General features: G+C 39.7%; 1 protein-coding gene across 1 annotated transcript in view; it reads right to left on the bottom strand.

Moving 5' to 3' along the window:
- kat2b (K(lysine) acetyltransferase 2B) overlaps window positions 1-21,895 on the bottom strand; it is a 33,376-nt gene that overhangs the window by 9,063 nt on the left and 2,418 nt on the right. Inside the window, exons 3-11 of the mRNA XM_042346983.1 lie at window positions 16,962-17,088; window positions 12,902-13,047; window positions 11,168-11,257; window positions 9,515-9,696; window positions 6,483-6,674; window positions 5,531-5,634; window positions 5,145-5,297; window positions 3,941-4,077; window positions 3,273-3,481 (exon numbers count right to left, since the gene is read on the bottom strand). Coding sequence (XP_042202917.1) covers window positions 3,273-3,481; window positions 3,941-4,077; window positions 5,145-5,297; window positions 5,531-5,634; window positions 6,483-6,674; window positions 9,515-9,696; window positions 11,168-11,257; window positions 12,902-13,047; window positions 16,962-17,088 — 1,340 coding nt within the window. The remainder of the gene's footprint in view (window positions 1-3,272; window positions 3,482-3,940; window positions 4,078-5,144; window positions 5,298-5,530; window positions 5,635-6,482; window positions 6,675-9,514; window positions 9,697-11,167; window positions 11,258-12,901; window positions 13,048-16,961; window positions 17,089-21,895) is intronic.

Genomic DNA, 21,895 nt, shown 5'->3' with positions numbered 1-21,895 from the left:
ATAGACTGGAGAATAAGATTAAGAGGTAAAAATGTAGACCAACAGTGGCAAATATTTAAGGATGTAGTGCAAAATTCTCAGCGGTCGCATATTCCCTTGCGGAATAAGAGTACCACAGGGAAAGCAATTCATCCGTGGCTAACTAGAGCAGTTAGGGAAAGCATCAAATTAAAAGAAAAGGCTTATAAAACTGCCAAGAAAAGCAGCAAATCTGAAGATTGGGAGAGTTTTAGAAACCAGCAAAATAAAACTAAAAAACTCATTAAGAGCGAGAAAAAGGAGTATGAGGGTAAGCTAGCTAGGAACATTAAGTCTGATTGTAAAAGTTTTTACAAATATATTAAGAGGAATAGGCTAGTGAGGGTAAATGTAGGTCCACTTCAGTCAGAGACGGGAGAAGTTGTAATGGGGGATAAGGACATGGCAGAGTCCCTAAATGGGTACTTTGCATCTGTCTTCACCCTAGAAGACACAAGTCTGCCAACAATAGAGATGCACCAAGGGGATAAGGACAGGGAGCAACTTAGGGAAATTTTCATTAGTAGAGAATTCGTGCGAGGGAAACTGTTAGCACTCTAAAGTGGCAAATCCCCTGGTCCAGATGGCTTGCATCCCAGGGTTTTAAAAGAGGTAGCTTATGAGATAGTGGAGGCCTTATGTCTGATTTTCCAAAATTCCTTGGATTCTGGAACAGTCCCCATGGATTGGAAGATCGCAAATGTCACACCACTATTTAAAAAGGTGGAAAGGAAAAGATGGGGAACTATAGGCCAGTTAGTCTCACATCAGTGATAGGAAAAATTTTAGAATCATTGAGTAAGGAGGAGGTAGTGCGGTATTTAGGGGAGCACAATATAATTAGGCCAAGTCAACATGGCTTTACAAAAGGGAAGTCATGTTTGACAAATCTCATAGAGTTTTTTGAGGACATTTCCAGTAAACTAGATAAGGGTGAATCAGTGGATGTGGTCTATTTGGACTTCCAGAAGGCATTCGATAAGGTGCCGCATAAAAGGTTAGTCCAAAAGATAAGGGCACATGGAATTGGGGGTAGCATATTAACGTGGATTGGGGAATGGTTAACGGGTAGGAAACAAAGAGTAGGGATAAACGGGTCCTTTTCAGATTGGCGGGATGTGACTAGTGGTGTGCCACAAGGATCAGTCCTTGGGCCTCAGCTATTTACCATCTACATCAACGATCTAGATGAAGACATCAAAGTTAATATATCTAAATTCGCGGATGATACAAAACTAGGAGGAAGTGTCAACACAGAGGACATTAAAAAAATGCAGCGCGACATAGATAGGTTAGGTGATTGGGCAGGTAGGTGGCAGATGAAGTATAATGTAGGAAAGTGCGAAGTCATCCACCTCGGTAGCAAAAATAGTAGAGCGGATTATTTTTTAGAAGGGGAGAGATTGGAATGTGTTAGTGTCCAGAGGGACTTGGGTGTCCTTGTACACCAATCACAGAAAGTTAGTCTGCAGGTGCAGCAGCAATTAGGAAGGCAAACGGTATGTTAGCATTCATTATGAAAGGATTAGAGTATAAGAGTAGGGAAGTCTTGCTGCAACTGTATAGGGCCCGGATGAGACACACCTGGAATACTGTGTGCAGTTTTGGTCTCCTTATTTAAGGAAGTATGTACTTGCCTTGGAGGGGGTGCAGCGTAGATTTACTAGGTTAGTACCAGGGATGAAGGGGATGAGTTACGAGGCTAGGCTGACGAATTTGGGCCTATATTTTCTAGAATATAGAAGAATTAGAGGGGATTTTATAGAAACGTATAAGATCATCAAAGGGCGTGATAGAGCAGATAGTGGGAGATTGTTTCCCCTGGTTGGAGAAACTAAAACCAGGGATCACAACCTTAAAATCAGAAGCCAGCCCTTTCTCACTGAGTTGAGGAAGAACTTTTTCACTCAAAGGGTGGTGAATGTATGGAACTCACTACCCCAAAGGGCTGTTGACGCACAGTCCTTGAACATATTCAAGACTGAGATAGATTTTTTATTGCAAAAGGGATTAAGGGATATGGGGATAAGGCAGGGTTAGGAGTTAGATTAGAAGATCAGCCATGATTGAATGGTGGGGCAGGCTCGAAGGGCAGAATGGCCTACTCCTGCTCCTACATGTTATGTTATGTTATTGCCCTGATCCTGATCTAGTTAAGATATTGGCTTTCAGTGAGAAGACATTAATCACAATAAGAGGAAAAGTCTTCTCTTAAATACTGAAAATTCCTTAGAACTCTGGTTCAGAGAACACATCAAAGCACGTACAGTACTATGAAACCACCTCAGCTTTGTAAGCCTTTCTCGTAGTGCTGTCAAATAGCTATTTTACTCATGCTAGAACTCACAAAGCTCTAATCCAAGTCAGATCTCCCATTTCCTCCACATACAGGAAATCTGACTTGATACAAAAAAAAATTATCACCAGAGCGAGTTAACACGGCAAAGTTTCATCCCATGGAAAGTCAACATCATTGTGTATGAATTGTGATGCCTTCAAGATATTCTTACACCTGGGAATCATTGTTAGAATATTTTTCTGTGAACTTTACTAACCAGATAACATTAGTGGAATCGCGAAAAAAAAAGTCATCTGATTTCAGGTGCAACACTCAGCCTCTGCTCCTGTTGTTTGGGAAGGAAAGATTACCGAAATATTCTAATGGAGGTTCACTAATGTAGGAATGCCTTGACATCATTGTAATGCTTCGGTGATGAAGACAAGACATCTGCTCCTGCACTTTTTTTTGTCAATGCATCCATTATTATCTTGTCCCAATCTCTTTCAGCATTTAGGATGCACACGCTTGAGGCCTGGTCACTTTCCTCCAGTTAATTTCTGGTGGGGCAGAAGCTCCACCTGAGTCAAGGTCTGAGCTTGACTACTACAACAATGTCAACTTGCACTTATATATCACCCTCCACACATGGTAGCGTCTCAGAGCACTTAATTGTGGCGGAGTAGCCGGATGGGGGGGGGGGGGAGGTGACTGTAAGTACGGTCGAAAAGGACGGTTTTTACAGGCGGGACTTGAAAAAGGGGAGAGAGCGGGCAAGGCAGTGGGATTGAGGGAGAGTGTTCCAGAGTTTCGGGGTGTAGGGGCTGAAAGCGCGACCTCCAATGGTGGAGCGGAGGGTGCGAGGCACGAGCAGGGGGCTGTAAACAATGCAGCGGATTCACTATGACTCAGATACTCTTGAGAAATATTCATTTCCACACAGAGATTCAGCTATATAACTCAAAATGGCACTCACGGATCGAAGACCAGCCGAGTGATATATTCCTTAGGCATTCTGGGCAATTGATGGGAGAAAACATTCTGCAGACCAACCAGCCACATCATCATTTTCTTGTTTGGCTTCTGATTCAGCGAGTTTCCTACAACATGGAACTCAATAACACCCCTTCTTTCTTCCAGTCTTGCAGCCTCATCTCTGGCTGCATGTGCAGACAGCAAACTGGTCTTGAAAAGGACAGGATAATTGTGATAAAGTTTGCTTACTACATTTGGTGGAGATTAATCAGATTGTCACTCCTTCAATGTGTGACATCTTACAACAACAATAATTTGTAAAACAAAATATAGCGCCCGTCACGCAGTGTCTTGAAGCATTTTAACATTAAATAGGATTAAGTATTAAATATAAACTGAATGTACGTAATGGCATGAAAAAAGTATCTACTTTGCTATATGCACAAATTCAAATAAAATCTGGAGTAATTTATTGGGATGGGGGTAAGAAAAAAGGTAATCTTGTTGTTTTTACATTTTCTCCCCTTTTCAGTCCTCTTCCTATTGCTACATCTAGCTACAGTGACTAAAATCTTAGCACCAATCTGAACTTCAGCTACTTACTACATTCCATGTAGTTACTTCCAACAACAAGGTTTATATAACAAGGATAAGGTGTACACTCCTTACCTCTGGGCCCAACATAGCAGCTGGGTCTGTGATAGTTGACATCACTTCATTCACTAGCTCCATTGGGATATCCCCCAAAACTCTTTGCCTCTTTGCATCTTCCAGATTATAGGGTTCTGTAGCCTTCCTCTTCTCTCCTTTGCAAATGCAACATTAACAGTCAGAAATTTCCTCCAACAGTAATAAACTGCTTCAGATTTCATAAGTAAAATATCCATGTAATAAAAGTTAGTCAACGTGGTTAACAAAAGTACATAATCTACCGACTGTTAAACATTACAGTTTTTCAAGAGATGATGTGAATTGAAATCTTTCTCGCCAGTTCTCCCAGTTGACAAGCAAACAATAGTAGAAATGTAGGTAAGTGATCTAGTTCATTTCATTAATGCCACTCTAAATCTGACCATATTAGCAGTGGGCTTGTTATGTACATATTGGTTGCTGTGTTTTGCTTACAAATAGTCACTTTAATTTACAGCAATTATCTGTGGTGTTTTGAGACATTTCAACATTATAAGTGCTGTATCAAAATGATTTATTTGTTTGTTCATTTATTTGTTTGTGTCTTTGTTTATTTACTTATTTTTTCAAGGATTATTATTTAGAATGTCTGCTCCTTGGATTCTTTGAGACTGTTGGGTTAGATTTCATGGCCCTGCTTCAGGTTATTTGAATAATAATGGATGGGCATGAGTGGAATGAAATCCAAAGCAATCAGACTGATTCAGTGTGCAAATTTTGGCCCAAATCAGGTGTGCAATACATAAATTCACTCTTACCTAGTGAAGGTCCTCTGTACGAAGATAGTCATGAAATTTACACAAAATACACAGAAGGGAATTTCTTTTGATGCCTTGGCTCACATTCCCCCAAATAAAATCGTTCACTCATTTGATGACTGTTTGTGGGACATTGCTGTGTGCAAATTGACTGCTTTATTCACCCATAAAGTTCACACAGTCACACCACTTTACATTTTGAGACATCTCAAAGATGTGATAAGGTGCCAAATCAAATTAAAGGATTATTATTGTTGCAGATTAATGACCTGAATAACTTTTTGCAAAATCCATCATGTTCTTCAACCTTCTGGCCAAAATTTTCAGTTTGATATCTAATATAGTTATGGGTTTGTACCATAATGGAGTTTTCTCCAAATGCAATTATCTATGTTTCCATTTAGAGATCTATGCGTCTGCCTTACCCATACATTGTTCTGAACCAGTCACTTTGTTCCTCCAGACAGGACTCAAACTTCCACTGTTGGTTTGGTCAATGTTACCAGAGGATGGGCTTGCTCCATATCCAAATGGCCTGGTTGTTGGCAGGATACCAGAAACTGGAGTAGGATTGATGACTAGAGTTAGCAAAACAATAAAGGACAAAATAAGTAATCTAAAAGTATTACCAATAAGCTTAAAATGAGGAATTACAAATGGTGTTCAATACTTGTATATCAGACATTTTTAAAAAATACTTTATGGAGAGACTAAAAATGTTCAACATTATTTTTGAATGCTTATTTTCCCTTTCTATCAATGTTTCTCTTTCTCAGGCTCTCATCCCTTCTGTGTGAAAGTTCAAAATTACCTGGCTGTATCCCTAGCTGAATGTTACCAGACGACACTGTGAAGTCTAAATCCCATATAGGAGAGCTGTGGCTGTACACCTCCTCCTCCAACATAGAAAGGAATCTTAAAAAAAAGAAAAACAAGAATGTTTTTACGATGCCAGGTGTGAAGGGTCATTTCAGGATAAGACAACCAGAGACCTGAAATTTCACAGCCTTAAGACCAAGACCATAAAATTTAAGATCAGTCTTAAATTGGAACCCGGTTTTCCACCGCTTGTAAAAATCTCGAAAGCCAGCTTCAAAGTTAAGCCTCAATTTAAGAATTTCTCAAAATTGTAAGATTCCATGAAGTATTTAATTAATCAGGGGAATATCAGCTGCTGCAATAAGTTACCAGGACGGCTGGCCTTGGCCAGGACACTGGGTTCATTAAGAAGCAAGTCATATGCTGATGACTGGCATTCTGGAAGGAAGAGATTAAACTGTCCAAAAGGTCTCCTTGATCTGAACCTGTCTATTAATCAACATCCTTGTTTCTCATTATCAGTGAAAGTCAAGACAGTCCGGCCTGAAGATGTAACCTCAGATATAATCAACGCCACATTTTGGTTAAAATACAGAGGCATTACAGGAAAATTTATGTCCCTCCACCAATCTCAAACCAATGGGAGATTAAAAATACAATGTCCATAAAGCTAGGATTCAAATGTAGATCTCCAAGCAGAGGGTTTGGGACTCCAATCATTTAATGAGGTAATAGTTTAAATATATTTCATAATTTGATTCAAGTCAAAAATATTTTATTGTTGACATATAATAAACGATTACACTGTATCCAGACAATGATTGGACTTGATGGGGATATATTGATTAATGAACTGTATAACAAACTCTCCAGTTTGTATATAGAAAAATATAATTTACATTTTAGTGGGATGGAATGTCAAAAACTATAAGGCGAGCTCTTACTTTGGAAAGTGGGTCAGAATGAGTGTGCGTTTCTCCAGGGGCAGCTTATCCTTCTCCTGCCTGGACTTCTCCAGTAATTGTCGCCTCATGACGGTGAAAACAGAGCGAAGCAACGTCCTGCCAAAAACATGGGTGGTCTCATGTCGAGGGAGACTGTCGCAGAACTGAGGGACGTTACAGTAACACAACCACCTGCAAAGCATTCACACAATTACAATCCAGGTCAGAGAAATGCAAATCCCAGCCACAATTTCCATTCCTCTTGCATACACAAATATGCAATTTTTAATCAACAACAAAAACAAATTACATTTACAGAGGACTTTCACGTCAGGCGGGTGTCCCAAGGCACTGGACAGTCAGAGATCCGCACCTGATCAAATCAAAGTATAACTCTGACCTAAGAATATTTCTTGGTAAAGTTAAGAGAATGTAGCCTGAATGTAATTGGATTTAATATTACGTATAGATCAAAATTACAATTTTCCCTCAAAACTGGTCAAGATTTTAGGTTCTTGAGCCGTGTGGTGTACATGATGTTTCCTGTGGGAGACTCGCTTCAAGTCTCAAGGTACCATTTACACTGGTGTTTTTCCAATGAATACTTTTTAAACCTATATATATAGTTGACCTGTAAACCCATGGGATTTTTACTCTGTTCACTCATGACGCTCAAAGAAAAGCACACAAAGGTCACGTGATAGGATGAGGAGTTGGAACTTTGGATAATTTTTTCCTTTCCCAATCTAAGGGGGCAAAGTTCAATTGTAAGAGCCTCAACTGTTGGAATAAGTAAGATCAATTAAGTCAAGCCAGACTAGGAAAGAAACCTAGTAACCTCAATGTGTACGGCTTAGATCATGGTGGCCAACCTGTGGCCCCTGGGTGGGAAATGGCCCACAGGGCCATCATGAAGGGGGCCCTGAACATTCCCATGAGTCTAGAAAGTCGTTGTTTGATCAATAGTATTTTCAGTTTTTTGTTGATTGAATATTTCTTAATTTATGGCATAAATCAAGAAATATTCAATCAAGAAAATTAATTTTGTTGGCCGACGAAAAAGGTTGGAGCTTCACTAATCGGTGGCTTTAATCACAAGTCAGTAAAGAGGAACCTGTAAATGAAAACAATTAAGAATTTCTATAAAGATTTTCTTTGCTATTATTTCTACTAAATTAAAAATGGTTTAACTTTTTTTTCTGTTCAGATTTTTTTTAGTCAGTCTGATTGATGCAGAAACCCATCACATGCTTGAGTATCCAAATCAAATTGAGAATTCCACGCATTCCATCTATACCTGGAAATTCCAGAGATATTTATTGGAATGGAAATCACACTCTCTCTCCCTGAAAGGATGCATCCTGCTTACTTAACTCTGAAGAGTATTAAGGTGCAGGTTGGCAAGAACCAAGACTTGAGGACCCAGAGTATGCTTTGGGGTACTGCTGGAAACCAACCAGGTAAAACCGCATTACTTGCCATTGAGAGCACTATCTGGCAAGCTTTCCCACTGTTTGAGCAGCTAGGACCACCCTAGCCGTTAGGTGTTAGGCTTGCAGGGTTCACAGGAGTTGAGTGCAAAGAGTCCCTTAATCCCAGTCCCTACCCCCTTCCAAGTCCTGCTGATGAGCCAGGCTGGCTGTGCTGGCATCAGCAGCACTCTGGAGTACTGCAGACCCGTCTTGCTTAGGAACTGGATTACTAAGAGCACCACATAAAGTTGGCTTGATTTTGACATTCCATTACCTTGGAGCTCCAAGGAGACCCTGCTTTCCTCCCCCTAAGGAGATTCTATATAGCAATGTCAACACAGACTTTCTTTTGATAGTGTTGGCAAATATTTCTACTTACGCATTATAATAGCCAATTAATTTTCTTGCAGTTCATCTTACCAGCAGCCTCACAGTGGGCCAAGTAAGTAAACTAATACTATTGCCACTGGAGTGCATGACTATTGCAAAACTAACATTTCCCTGTTTCCCGATACAGGCTTTGGTTCTGGAATGTGAGCTAATTTAACTTAATGCAAACCTGATTTATCACACTTGAGAAAACGTTAAACCCCTCACTTCATAATGTATTTCCTTTGTCTTAAAGCAGGCGGTTAACCTCATGTAAGCAGCACTCGTGAGTCGGATTAACAGAAATTCAGATATGAGTAACTTCTGATGTTTAGCGTTTTCTTTCAAGTACAGATTTATCCTTCTGCCCCCTACAGTTATTCAGTTCATGCAGTTTTATGTCCAAAACATCATAAAAATAATTGGAATTCCAAGCCCACTTGGCTAGCTCAAATTAATAAATGGCTGAGCCCTCAGCTTCACAACATGCAATCACACATGCTTAAAAGAGAGATGACACGTCAATTTGACCAGTGGATCAGATTAGTCAAGGATTTTAGAGAGTCTAAACTGTGTCACCCAGTCGTTTTTAGTGACTCGCTAGCCATATCATTATGTCAGTTTACATGGCTGTGTCAGGGTACTGGAGTCTAGCAGCACAATATTTCACTTTGTCTAAGTGTGCAGATATAAACACAAATGAAAATCCATTAATAATGGCCTTGCCTTTTATGCTGAGGCAGTGCAAAGAGGTATGATGCATTGTGCCTGAAAAACATTCAATGGCATAGCAGCCAGAAAAAGCATCCATGATGTAAAAAATTACAAATCCTCTGATACATCACATTGACTCATGAAATCTCACCTATGACCTTGGATCTGAGGCAAGGAGTTGGGAGTGACATACGTGTTTGTTCCAGTACGTTTTCAACTAGTGATATCGAAGAAGTGCAAAGGGGTATGATAGATACCCTTTTTCATAAAATATATTTAAACAAATAAAATGTAACTTCTCTGCCAGGACCTGATTACCACAAGCTGCAGCCCACGAACCTAGTCAAAAACACACAATGCCATCTTAAAAACTGCAGGTAAATCTGAGTGTGGCATTTCAACAATTTTAAAAAGTAAAGTCTGTACTGTAGCAGTGTAACATATGTCAGTGTTTAGTGGTTCACACTAGTTTGGTACCTTGTGTAGTTAACCTTGTATCCAGCACCATCATCATTTGGTGACCGAAGCCTTCGCTGAGAGGGCGTCTCCAATTGCCAGTAGTTAATTCGATTCAGAAACATTTTGGACAATTCGCAAATTGTCTGCCTCTCCTTGATCGGAAGGTGACTAAATTTGTACTGCACAAAATTGATAACTCCCTAAACAAAATAAGTGAAGGTATTTGGTTCAGCTCAGTGTAAATCACAAGTTAAAGTACAATATTCCTTTCCCCAAACAGCCCCACTAATTTCAAAACGCCACATGGTTGATGACTACTAAACTTGAAACTGGGCCATAATAAAACAAAACACTTTATTTTCCCTGCCTACTGGTTGTTCTCTCCCTACTACATGCTATTTCCTATCCGAAGGGGACTGAAAGGTGAACGACCAGACCACTCCCAATGAGATTGTATAATAATTTCTGATTATCTTCGCTTCTTTCAAAATTCCCATTTACTCCAACAATTTGTTATGGTTCCCTTAGTAAGCATATAATTTGTGTATAGTACATCAACACTATAATGTTTCAGGTTTAATTCAGGAAGTCTGCAAAGGGAAAAAAGGCAAGTCTACAATTTAGCAGGAAATCCCAAAATAAACAGTGACTTTGCTGTATAATTACAGTACTAGTTGCACAACTGCAAGACTCCCAACATCACTAATAGTAACACTGCTCCTTTTAGATTTTATAAAGGGTTTAACAGTCCTGAATTGCTAACAGTATTTATCAATACTCAAACAGAATATTTTGTGACAATTTTTTTTTCTATTAGAACATTTTCCTCAATTGTAGTACGGGAGGGGAGTGGGATTAAATGTTTCAACATTTAAATGCATCCAAACAGTATCTGCTCTTGCAAAAAGTTGGCACAAGCATGATGGGCTGTAGAACCTTTCATTGATATCACATCTTTCACATAAAAGAACATCTCAAACTACTTGACAAATATAATGGTGCATATATCATTGTATTGTGAGAGAGATGCATCCCTGCCTTAACATGGGTGTTTAATAGGGTTGCATTATTCGGGGATAAAAATACAATATTCTTCACAGGAATTGGCAAACAGTACCAGTAATATGCATCGCATGGTGTATGAAAATTTGTTGCAACACCATCAACTTCTCATCTCGTTTCTATTGAAGTCTACATGGCAAGTTTAGGAAATTAATCTCAATCTCAATGAGAATTTACAGCACAAGTAGTCTTGAAAATAAGGCACTGATTTGTTTTTGAAAGATAGACAGAAGAAACATGCAGTTTTATAACATCTCGGTCAAAACATTGCAAAGCACTTGATAGCAATTAATTTCAAATGTTGTGACGATTTCTTTGCTGGTGAGTGGCCAATTTTCTAGCCGCACAGCCCAAAAAGTAGATGTTGCAAATTGAAGTGCGCTTTGGAATGTGTATATATCCCAGTGAAATGGTGTGGTTTGGAATGTATATACACCCCAGTGAAATTTACAAAACTCATTTTCTGAAGAGACAAAAATAAATTAAAAATACTTATATTTGTCATCCATTTTTGTTTTAGAACAAAATATTCTCACAGTACTTTACAAATTACATGATATACATGATCATGATACAGATTGAACTACACAAGCTGCTTGACTCATTTACCTGCTCAATGCTGGGCTTCTCAAAAGGTGGACTTCCTAAAGGTCCTTCCACCACAGGACTTCCCATTTGTAAGATACATTTTCTCAAAAGCTGAAAATGGAATTAATTACAAGTCACTTTTGCAGAAAGGATTTTGTACCAAAACTTAAAAGATCACTACAATAATATTAGTTAAAGCAAAGGATTTATCATTTATTCTGAAGTGTTTGCCTCAATGTTGTTGATATAATTTGGTATCTCATTAGTCAAAATGTTTAAATACTTGATCAAATTTTACTGGAGAGTGCAATGACTGTATTTGTAGGCAAATGCAGCAGCTAATTTGCCCAGGACAATGTCCCACAAATAGTCATGAAGTATTCCATAGAACTATTTGAACAGAATGGAGTTTCTTCCAGTGTCATAGCCAACAATCTTCCAGATAAAATTAGTCATTCACTTCATGACTATTTGTGGGACATTGTCCTGGGCAAATTAGCTGCTGCATTTGCCTACAAATACAGTCATTGCATTCTTCAGTAAAATTTGCTGAAGTATTTAAACATTTTGACTAATGATATACCAAATTATATCAAACAATATTAAATTCAAGGATTATTATTATTACTATTAATTGCTATGAATCCTCCAGGATAAATCTTGAAGCAATGGATTTTTTAGGCACAAAGATTTTGTGCTGTAAATTAGTCTTTTCTGTTCAGCTAAAACTGGCCTGCTTCATATTCCCCATAAGATTCGTTCAGCCATTCTGTACCCGCTCTCTGGAACACTATCCCAGACTCCCTCTGTCTTGGCCCCTCCCTCACCTCCCCCCAAAAAAATAATGGTTGCTGTTGTTACTCGAGTATAGTGCAGAGCCAAAAATGTACACGAGCCCATAAAAGGTACTCATGTGAGATTATGATGGAATAGTAACAGTAAGAGCAGTGGTTCTTGCTAATTCCATCTGCTAACTCAACACAAACAGTAAGACATCAGTGGCACGGCATAGCCATCAAAACAAACTTGTGAAACAAACACCTTAAATTTAAATTTTTATAGTAAGATTTAATAGCCATTAAATAAAGGGGCTACGGCATTCACATTTTGCTAAAAAGTTGACAAGTAATGGTTCAATGGGTAAATATACCATGCAATGTGGTAAAGGAGCACTACTCAATGCAATACCTGGCCTATAGTACGCGAGGGTTCAAGATTGCCTTTGGAACCACATCCCAAAGTAGATGAAGGAGAGGTGAGAGGGAAACATAAATAAATGGCACTATATAGTCATCGCCAAGCTGTGAAGCTATTCCAAGAATTGCTTATCCTCAACATCACATGTAACAAGTTTTCAAGATATAACAAGTTATAAGTGGATTAGTTCAAGATGAACATACAATATTGTACTTATGTCCTAACAACTTATAACACAATTATTCATTGCAACGTATTTATAAAATGGTTTTATGTTGCATCCTTGGACCCAGAATTGAGCTTAATACTGAAGAGCCATATCGTCAAATCAATGCCATTCAATGACCTTTAACTAGCCCTAAATCAACCTGTATCTTATATCTTCTGTTGTTCTCCTTTGGCTGCAGGGCTTTAGTGATCCTATGCAACAGTTTCTTCATTGCAAGATATTGAAATGTTGAGGATACATTGGTAACATTAGAGTATTTCAAAAATGAAGTACCGCTTATTTGTCAAACAATCTTCAAGGTCAACAGAACAATCAAAACAAGCACTTACTTTGAACAGGTAAAAATAAACTTGCTTTGTGTCTGCATCCTCTTCCTTGTGGACACAAGTGAACAAGTATTCCACATCCAGCACTATTCCAAGCAGCCTGTTCATTTCTTCCTCCGATACGTGCTCCAGGTGGGAAACATGATCAGCTGAGGAAAGAACATCACAAATGTATTATTTTATTAAAGCGGATTATTTTCTAGAGAAGAGACTAGGAAGTTTTAGTGTACAGAAGGATTTGGGTGTCTTTGTACACCAATCACAAAAAGTTAGTATGCAGGTACAGCAAGCAACTAGGAAGGCTAATGCCATGTTGGCGTTCATTGCAAAAGGGTTAGAGAACAAGAGTAGGGAAGTCTGGCTGCAGTTATATAGGGCCTTGATGAGACCGCACCTGGAATATTGTGTTAATTTTTATCTCCTTATTTAAGAAAGGACATATTTGCCTGAGAGGGAGTGCAGCGTAGATTCCTAGGTTGGTTCCTGGGATGATGGGGTTGACCTATGAGGAGAGGTTGAGTAAACTAGGCCCATATTCTCGAGAACATAGAAGAATTAGAGGTGATCTTATAGAAACATCTAAGATTCTTAAGGTTCTTGACAGGGTAGATGCCGTGAGACAGTTTCCCCTGGTGGGAGAATCTAAAACTAGGGTTCATAATCTCAAGATTAAGGGTCAACCTTTTCGAACTGAGTTGAGGAAACATTTCTTCGCTTAGAGGGTAGTGAATTTGTGGAATTCTCTACCTCAGAAGGCTGTGGATGTTCAGTCCTTGAACATATACAAGACTGAGGTTGATAGATTTCTAAAGGATAGAGGGATTAAGGGATAGGGCGGGTAAATGGAATTAGGTTAGAGGATCAGCCATGATCTTATTAAATGGTGGGGCAGGCTCGAGGGACCGAATGGCCTACTCCTGCTCCTACGGCTTATGGTCTTATGGTATTCAAACAAAGTCTTCCATTGGACTTGAATTTTAACAAGAAAACTTTTTGGCCAACATTCCAGTTAGCATCATGGTTGATGCTTTTGGCAATGTTGGCAGCTTATGGCATTTTGCCATAACATTTGCACATCGCCAAAGGCTCTATGCGTATTGATGACTGGAGTATCAGGCCAAATTTGAGCATTCTCAAAGAGCTGCATGGGATATACTATAAAGTGGTGTGACTGTATTTTATGGGTGATAAACAAGTTATGAAAAGATTGCTACTTGTCATCAGTGTGTGATTGAGCCCAAATATTTATAAGCATAAAATCTTTAATGAAAAGAAGAAATAAAGCTGAAGGATAAATTCCTTCAGTTCAAATAAAATATCTGCATTTAAAGATACCTAGACCATAATAATAATCCTTGCATTTGATATAGCACCTTATCACGTCTTCAAGACATCTCAAAGCGCTTCACAGAATATATTATGAAGTGAATTGACTGTATATTTTGTGGGCGAATGCAGCAGCCAATTGTGCACAGCAGTGTCCCACAAACAGTCGTGGATTGAAGTGGCCAATTTATTATTTTTTTTAAGGAATTATTACCCCCGGAAAGTGATCCTCGAATCGATTAACAACTGGGTTCCTACTTACTGCTAGGTAAAGAGGGGCGTGTGGAGTAAGGAAACTTTCCTACACTCCCCCATGTTCTCATGTCATATACAGGTCCCAAATGGCTTAAGTAGCTAATAACTTGGGCCAATAGAAAAATGCAGCTGCACTTTTTCCGGGGGATCCACCATGAATATCCCCCTCTGTTGCAAACCGTGTGCTCGGCCTTGGACCTCTGTGCGCTGTTTGCTCCATGCTGCTACTGTGGGCGGAGCAGCTCTTGTCGGGCAGGTGCGGCGTGGGGAGTGTTACAATCGAGGAAGCGGTGTGAGTAGGAAATCAGCTTCGCCTGGTGGCTGGCCTAAGCTGAGCTCCTGCAACCAATTCTTGGTAAGTGCTGTACTATTCACATTAACATTTTTAGTATTTTAAACATGTTCAGGAAATATATGCCTATAGTTTTAAACTGGGTTGTTTCACAAAACGTGTTTCACAGTAGTACCCGCCGCAATTTTCCAGCAAATGTCCCCCCAATTTCTGGCAAATATTTCTGCACTTTTCTTTTGGCCCAGCTAATGGCTTGAATAATGTGCTATTGAGGTATGCACATCAAGAAAGTCTCAGCTCTGAGTCCCAGTCTGTACTAGATGAGCTGATCGTAGTCACCGTGATGTTGAGGACACTGCATTTGAAGAAGTGTCCCCTGGCCAAGAATGTATGTGTGTGTGTGTGGGCGGAGGGGAATGGGCAAGGTTCCTGCTACTGACTGACATCATGTAACCTTACTAGAAAGTAAGCCAAGCTGTGAGACTCTCCAAAGTCAAATAACCCAGATAGCACTCACCACTTAAGATAAATAATCTATGAAACTAAATTATCATAATAAATAATAATCCTTGCATTTGATTTAGCACCTTATCACGTCTTCCAGGTAGCTCAAAGCGCTTCACAGAATATACTATAAAGTGAATTCACTGTATGTTTTGTGGGCAAATTATCGACCATCATTTGAGAACATGGAGGAGGAAGAAAGTTATCTCAACTTCACTATTTGAGGACAGGCTTATTACAGACAGACAAAAAATGCAATAAACATTCTCACTGGAAACAACTTAAACATGGAGCCATCCAAAGGCAATAATGTGTCATCTATTAAATTTAGCTGAAGTCTGGATATATTTATTTATGGTCATTTACCTTTCCTATGTACACAGGCTTTGCTACATTCTCATCTCCACATTCCTTCTTTAGCCAGGAATGTGTAATGTGCATTGTAAAACTCTCCACAGCTGCTGGTAATGCCACTTTGTTTTGGCTGACTGGAGGTACATTTTAAAGACAAAACTTCGGCTAACTACAAATTCCACAGGCATCCAAGGTACAGTCTGTCCTCAGAACAGAAAATAATTCTCATGCGCCAAACAACATTGTCTCGTACAGTGAAACTTCAAGCAAGTGTATTAATGATTTGAATATCAGCACAGAAAGAATAATTCCTGAGAATGATGATGCCAAATGTGGTGGTTTGTCAAACTGTGGGGAAGAATCCAAGAAACTGCAGGTGGACATCAACCACTTAACACAGTGGACAGATGGGTGTCAGATGCAGTTTTATCTTGCAAATTATGACATACCACATTTTGAAAAGAAAACACTAAAGTTCTTAACAATGTTGATGCTGAGGAACAGACGGTTAAGGGGATGCAGATGCATCTCTACTGCAAACCCATGACAGAAGGTTTTCAGTATCAGCCATACTATAAGTGAAGTGAAAAAACAAACGTCTTTAACGTTTCAGACACAGGGATATAGGGTGTTAACCTCAAGCAAATATAATGCCATTTAAATCAGACCATTTCAAAACAGTGTTTCTAAAATTTGATGGTGACACATTTACAGGTGCTGGGGAACGAAAAAATTTCTCCGCTTTCTCATGATAGCATCAAGCATCTGACTTCCAGATCAGATATGACATGGTTCAGATATGTAATAAATCTCTACTTTGCCCCAGTTCAGCGATTTACCTCCGCTCTCACCATAGCATCCCCAGTACACCAATGTGACATTTTCCATTCCCCACCTCTGATGACATTGCCCCCAACTCATTTCTTTTAGGTTCTAGCCAGAGGAGACTATCACCCTAACAGTTTAAGGTAGATTTTTCTCTGCTCTCCTGAAGACCGAAAATACTCCTATGGCACCGTGTATGTCTCTCAAATGGCCATTCTTCATATGTGGGGGTCACCAAATTATGATTAGGAGCAGTAAAGCTGATTTTTTTTCCCTCTCAAACATTATGCTAAGGCGTATAAAGAGACATCTTTACTGCTGTCTTACCTTCAGACATTGATGTCTGAAATTATAGTTATCTGTACAACATTAGAGAACACAATGAATAATGATAAATGTAGGTCATACCCTGGAGCACCAGTCATGAAATCATTTCATGGATAGAACAAGTTCTAATCCTGTGTATAATTGGGAGGGACGGATGGAAGGAGAGGGCACTCTGCTTACCCAGTGTGTGGCCACAGCTTCGGCATGGTTCTGTGAGACTGACTGCTGTCTGCTGCAGGTTTACCCGTGGAGGAGTGGGAGGTGGACATGGATTCTTCCAACCATTGCACTTACAGGATTCTTCAGCCTAAAGAGATCAAGAACACATGATGTTCAGTGTAACTGCAGATCAACAGTGTGTAAATTCTGCACTAAGAAAGACAGACATTAATTGGTCAATTAACAGAGGTAAAACTCACTACTTCAAAGGTGCTATCACTAATAATAAATGGAATTAAACAATGCAAAGTTGCATTTATATAAGTCCTTGCATGTCGGAAGGATGTCCCAACTAGTGGCTCAGGACTCTTAAAAGTCTAGCACAAATGTCATCTCACTGCATCTCACTTAATAAATAACCATTGGCTGTTTCATGTTACAGATGTATCTTCATTCATTTGCCTCTTTCCCACCACGGATGCATCAGGAAATCCCCTCAATAGCTAAACTTTGTTCATGAAAGGCACAATCATTTCTTCTGCTTTCAATATTTTTTCTTTTATGAACTTCTCTCCACCTGCCCCCTTGCACCTTTTTCTGTTGTTTGTGATCTTCCTCTGCAAGTAGTCACCAGTACCTTGACCTTGTGCACCTTCCATGAAGTTACTCTGCTTAGAATACCCTACAAAAAATAATGCCATTTGCTTACCTTTGTTCTCCTTTTTAGGTCATAATATTTCTTCTATGTTTCATGGCAGAAGGGGTTTCAGACATCCTCCAGATATGCAAAGTAGTATATAAATGTAAACTGTTGTAGTTGTAGGGACCGGAAGGTGTTATCAGTAGCATTGACTCTGCTATTATCTGCGCCCATGTTTATTTTTGGGAGGAAGGTTTTTTTCATTCAGCTATGACTTCTTTGTGCTTGTCCAGGCCACATTGAGAAGGGTCACTCGGGCATCCATGGATGTTGTTCCTTGTCCCATTGAAACTGAAGCAAATAGCCGACAGACCCATCCCGTCAGCAATTATCATCTTGTGCTTGTAATCCGGGGGTCAGAGTCTCAATAGCTTCTGATTTGCTCTTTCATTCCACCTCCAATTTTTCAATGCTTTTCTTGCTTGCGTATCCAGCTCCACCATTCATAAAATCCAATTAATTCAAAACACTGCCTCCCATATCTTCACCTGTGCTAAACTCCACACCCCCATCACCCCAGTCCTTGCTCAGCTCCATTGGCTCCCAATTGCAAAATGGATTGAATTCAAAATCCTCACACTCAAGCACAAATCACGTCACGCCTCGGCACCTCCCTACCTCTCTGACCTGCTTACACCCCACTCCTCTACCCGGCCCCTTCACTGAGCTGGCCTCAGCCCCTTCATGTGCCCTCCACTCCACCATCAGTGATCATCAGTCGTGCTTTCAGCCGCTGTGCTCTGAGATTCTAGAGCTCTCTGCCTCAATCCCTCTGCCGTACAGCAACAACAAGTTACACTTGTATTGCTCCCTTCACAGGGTGCTGGACAGTCAGGGGTTTGGGGAATTGGGGTCAGAAGAGGAGTAGGACAGGGGCGTGGGGTTGGGAGGGTGGCCCAAAGGCACGGTCAAAGTCTTCAGATGAGAATTGAAAGAGGCAAGAGGGGGGTGAGGTGGAGGGATTGCGGGATAGAGTTTCAGAATGTGGGGGCAGAGATGCTGAATGCCCTATTGCCAATGGGGGAAATTGACCCAATGCCTATAGATAGCATCGGCGAGCGGGAGCATGTATAGATTGAAGAGCAGGGGACTAAGGACAGAGCTCTGAGGAGCGCCACATGTAGCAGTGCAGGGGCGAGAGGAGAAGCTGTTGGTGGCCACGAAGTGCAGAAGGTGGGAAACATAGGATTGGAACCAGGCAAGTACCCCCTACTTGTCCATCTCCTGATCATATTTAAAGACCTTTCTCTTTGACCGTGCTTACAGTCAACTCCCCCGTCTCCCTGGCTTGGCCAGACTCTACCTCACATGAAGGATGCTATGTAAATGCAAGTTGTCGTTGCTATGATCATCTGATTTTGAATCTGCCAGAGACTAACACTCAAAAAAAGTACGTCACACTACTATATTACTGTTTACTGCACAAGAAAATTGTGTGTAAACACCATCCAAACTCCTTTACTCTAGTACTGTTTGTCCACCAAAAATCCCACCCCTTGGTAAAGCTGCCGAGTACCCATGAAAGTGTATCCCAATAAAAGGAAATTAGAATGTCTTCAGGAAACAATGTAGAAAGGGAAAAAAGACTGATACTTTGTTTCACCAGCACAACCAATGCAGTGCAATCAGCTCACCACACACTGATACATTTCACAACACATTGCAATGTATTGCAAGTTTTTAATGTTACAGGAACTGTATTAAAATGACTAGTTTGTAACGGTTTCAGCCTCAACCCTCTAACTTGGGGTAAAATGAATGTTCATAGTGTATTATTGTTTAGTGATATATGATCAAATGTTTTTATTTGGTATGATATATGCACTTAGGAAACAGGAACAGGATAAGGACGCTCAGCCCATTGAGTCTGTTTCAACAGTTTTATTAGATCTTGATATTCTAATGCCTCCCCAGCCTTTCTCTATACCCCTGAATTCCTCTACTACCTAAGTATCTGTCTATTTGTCTGTCTCTCTTTTAAACATCCCTGTTAATTCTGCCTCGACAGTTTCTGATGCAGAGCATTCCACATTGTCACAACCCTGGGTAAAAAAAGGTTATTGACCTCAGTTCTGTCTTGGTTATGATTTCAGTCTTTGCCCCACCCCCACTAGTAACAGATCCATCTACCAGAGGCATCTACCCACTGATCTGTCAATTCCTTTCATTATTTTAAATACTAACACTAAAAAAAATTGGTCACTTCAATCCACAACTGTTTGTGGGACACTGCTGTGCTCAATTGGCTGCCATGTTTCATCCACAAAATATATAGTCAATTCACTTTACAGTATATTCTGTGAAGCGCTTTGAGACGTCTCAACGCCGTGATAAGGCACTATTTCAAATGCAAAGATTATTGTTATTATTACTTCATCACTTCATTAATTTTCACAACAATAAGGAATATAACCCCAGTCTACTCAGCTTTTCAGCTCAGGTACTGACCTTGTGAACCATTGCTGGATACCTTCCAAGACTAATATATCCTTCCTAAATTTGGGTGCCCAAAACTGAACATCGTACTTCATATAAGGTATGACCAGCGCTCGGTATAACTAGAAGAATACCTCTTTACTTCTTTTATTCATGAAGATGAGCATTCGATATTTTGTTAGTGTGGATCAGGGGCTAATTGCACTGTGTGATATTGAGCTATATAAACTAAAATAGCCCAGTTGTGATTTCTGGACTGTGGTCTTAGCTATTCTCAATTGGGGTGGTCTATTGTTACATATAGCTTCAGTATCCTGACTTTTGGAAGTGGGGGGACTTTGAAAGGCGGATGGGGGCGAAGTTCCTAGTTTTGATAGCTATCCATTGAACTCTCATTGAACTCTATTTTATGTATACGGACAAATAAGCATTTGTACATAAAGAACAACCAACCACATGAAGTACTTGACAGCTGTTGGCCATGTCATTTTCTCAAAAAGCAGTGAAAAATAATGAGCTTCTGAGTACATATGGGATAATATTTTTGGGCCTAGTTATATTGATCACACTGAATCGGCCAAAAATGAAACTTCTTCCCCTAACGTTGTTTTAAATAGTGAAGTCCATGAAGCCCCAATGACAGATTTCACCTTTGGCTACGAGTCAGTGGACCAACTTTTTGAGTTTTACTGTATTTTGAAAGGCTGATATGCCACTAACCAACAGTTGAAGGTTGCAAGCTGCAAGTCAACCTGGCTTCTCAAACTTCACCTGGCAGCAGTGTGAGAGAGAAGAAATTCACGTGAAACCGTAATGCATATCAACTGGGCTGCACATTGTGACTCCATAGTATTTTAAATAAAACACTATTACAGCACCTTGATCACTTCCTTGGAAGTAAAGCATTAGTATGGAGAAGGGAAGGCAGAAGTGTTTGTGGTGAAGAGAAAGAATAGAAGTACTCTATACAAAACTAATTGACCCAGTAAGTCTACCCCCTTTACAGTAAGGAATAGTTCATAAAACATAAATTGGAGCTGTTAAGTTCTCCATTGCAAATAAACTCAATGAGGGTAATTTATGCTAATAACAGTTATAAAAGTATTCTGTACCTTAAGCAAGATTTCCTTGAACTTTAAGATAATATCTGGACCCAAGTTCAAAGCTAGGCCACTGGTGATGTAGGTTAGGGGAAGAGTTCCCTGAATACACCCTGAATAGATCCTGTGATTCACTTTGAGATGTTTTGATGATGTGCTTAGGCACTATCAATTGCATGAATTATCATTATTATTTACTTCAACAAGTATCTAAATGGTCTGGAAGCCAATCCAGAAAAGCCTACTGTAGATTGAAGTATATTTCCTGCTGCTGTGCTTTTCCATGGTTAGGTGGCTTCAAAGCATCTCACAGACCAGTGATTAGCCTTGAATGTATTAGCCCCACTGAAGCACGCCCAGATCTGTTCCGAGATGCTTGCAACTCATCCCTATCAGTCACATCACCAGAGGCCCAAGTGAGTTAAAGGCAGGTATGAATTCATCGTCTCTTAAGGATATTTAATTAAAAGATAATTTTTTTTTAGAATTGTGTTATATTCTAATATAGCTTGGATGGGTACTCTTTCCCAGACTAGGCCATCACATAGAACTCTTGTCGTTTATATCCAGAGATTCAATTATTATAGCACAGATAATCAGACACAAACAGTATAAGGCTGTGTGAAATCTCTGTGGACCTTCCCTTTCTGTTGAGCAATGATTTTAGCAACATCAAATTTGTAAATCATCAGTCCTTGTTTAATTAACATTCAGGTATA

The sequence above is a fragment of the Callorhinchus milii genome, unplaced genomic scaffold, assembly GCF_018977255.1.
Source record: "Callorhinchus milii isolate IMCB2004 unplaced genomic scaffold, IMCB_Cmil_1.0 Scaffold2, whole genome shotgun sequence".
Taxonomy (NCBI): Eukaryota; Metazoa; Chordata; class Chondrichthyes; order Chimaeriformes; family Callorhinchidae; genus Callorhinchus; species Callorhinchus milii.
This window is presented reverse-complemented; position numbering and strand designations above follow the sequence as displayed.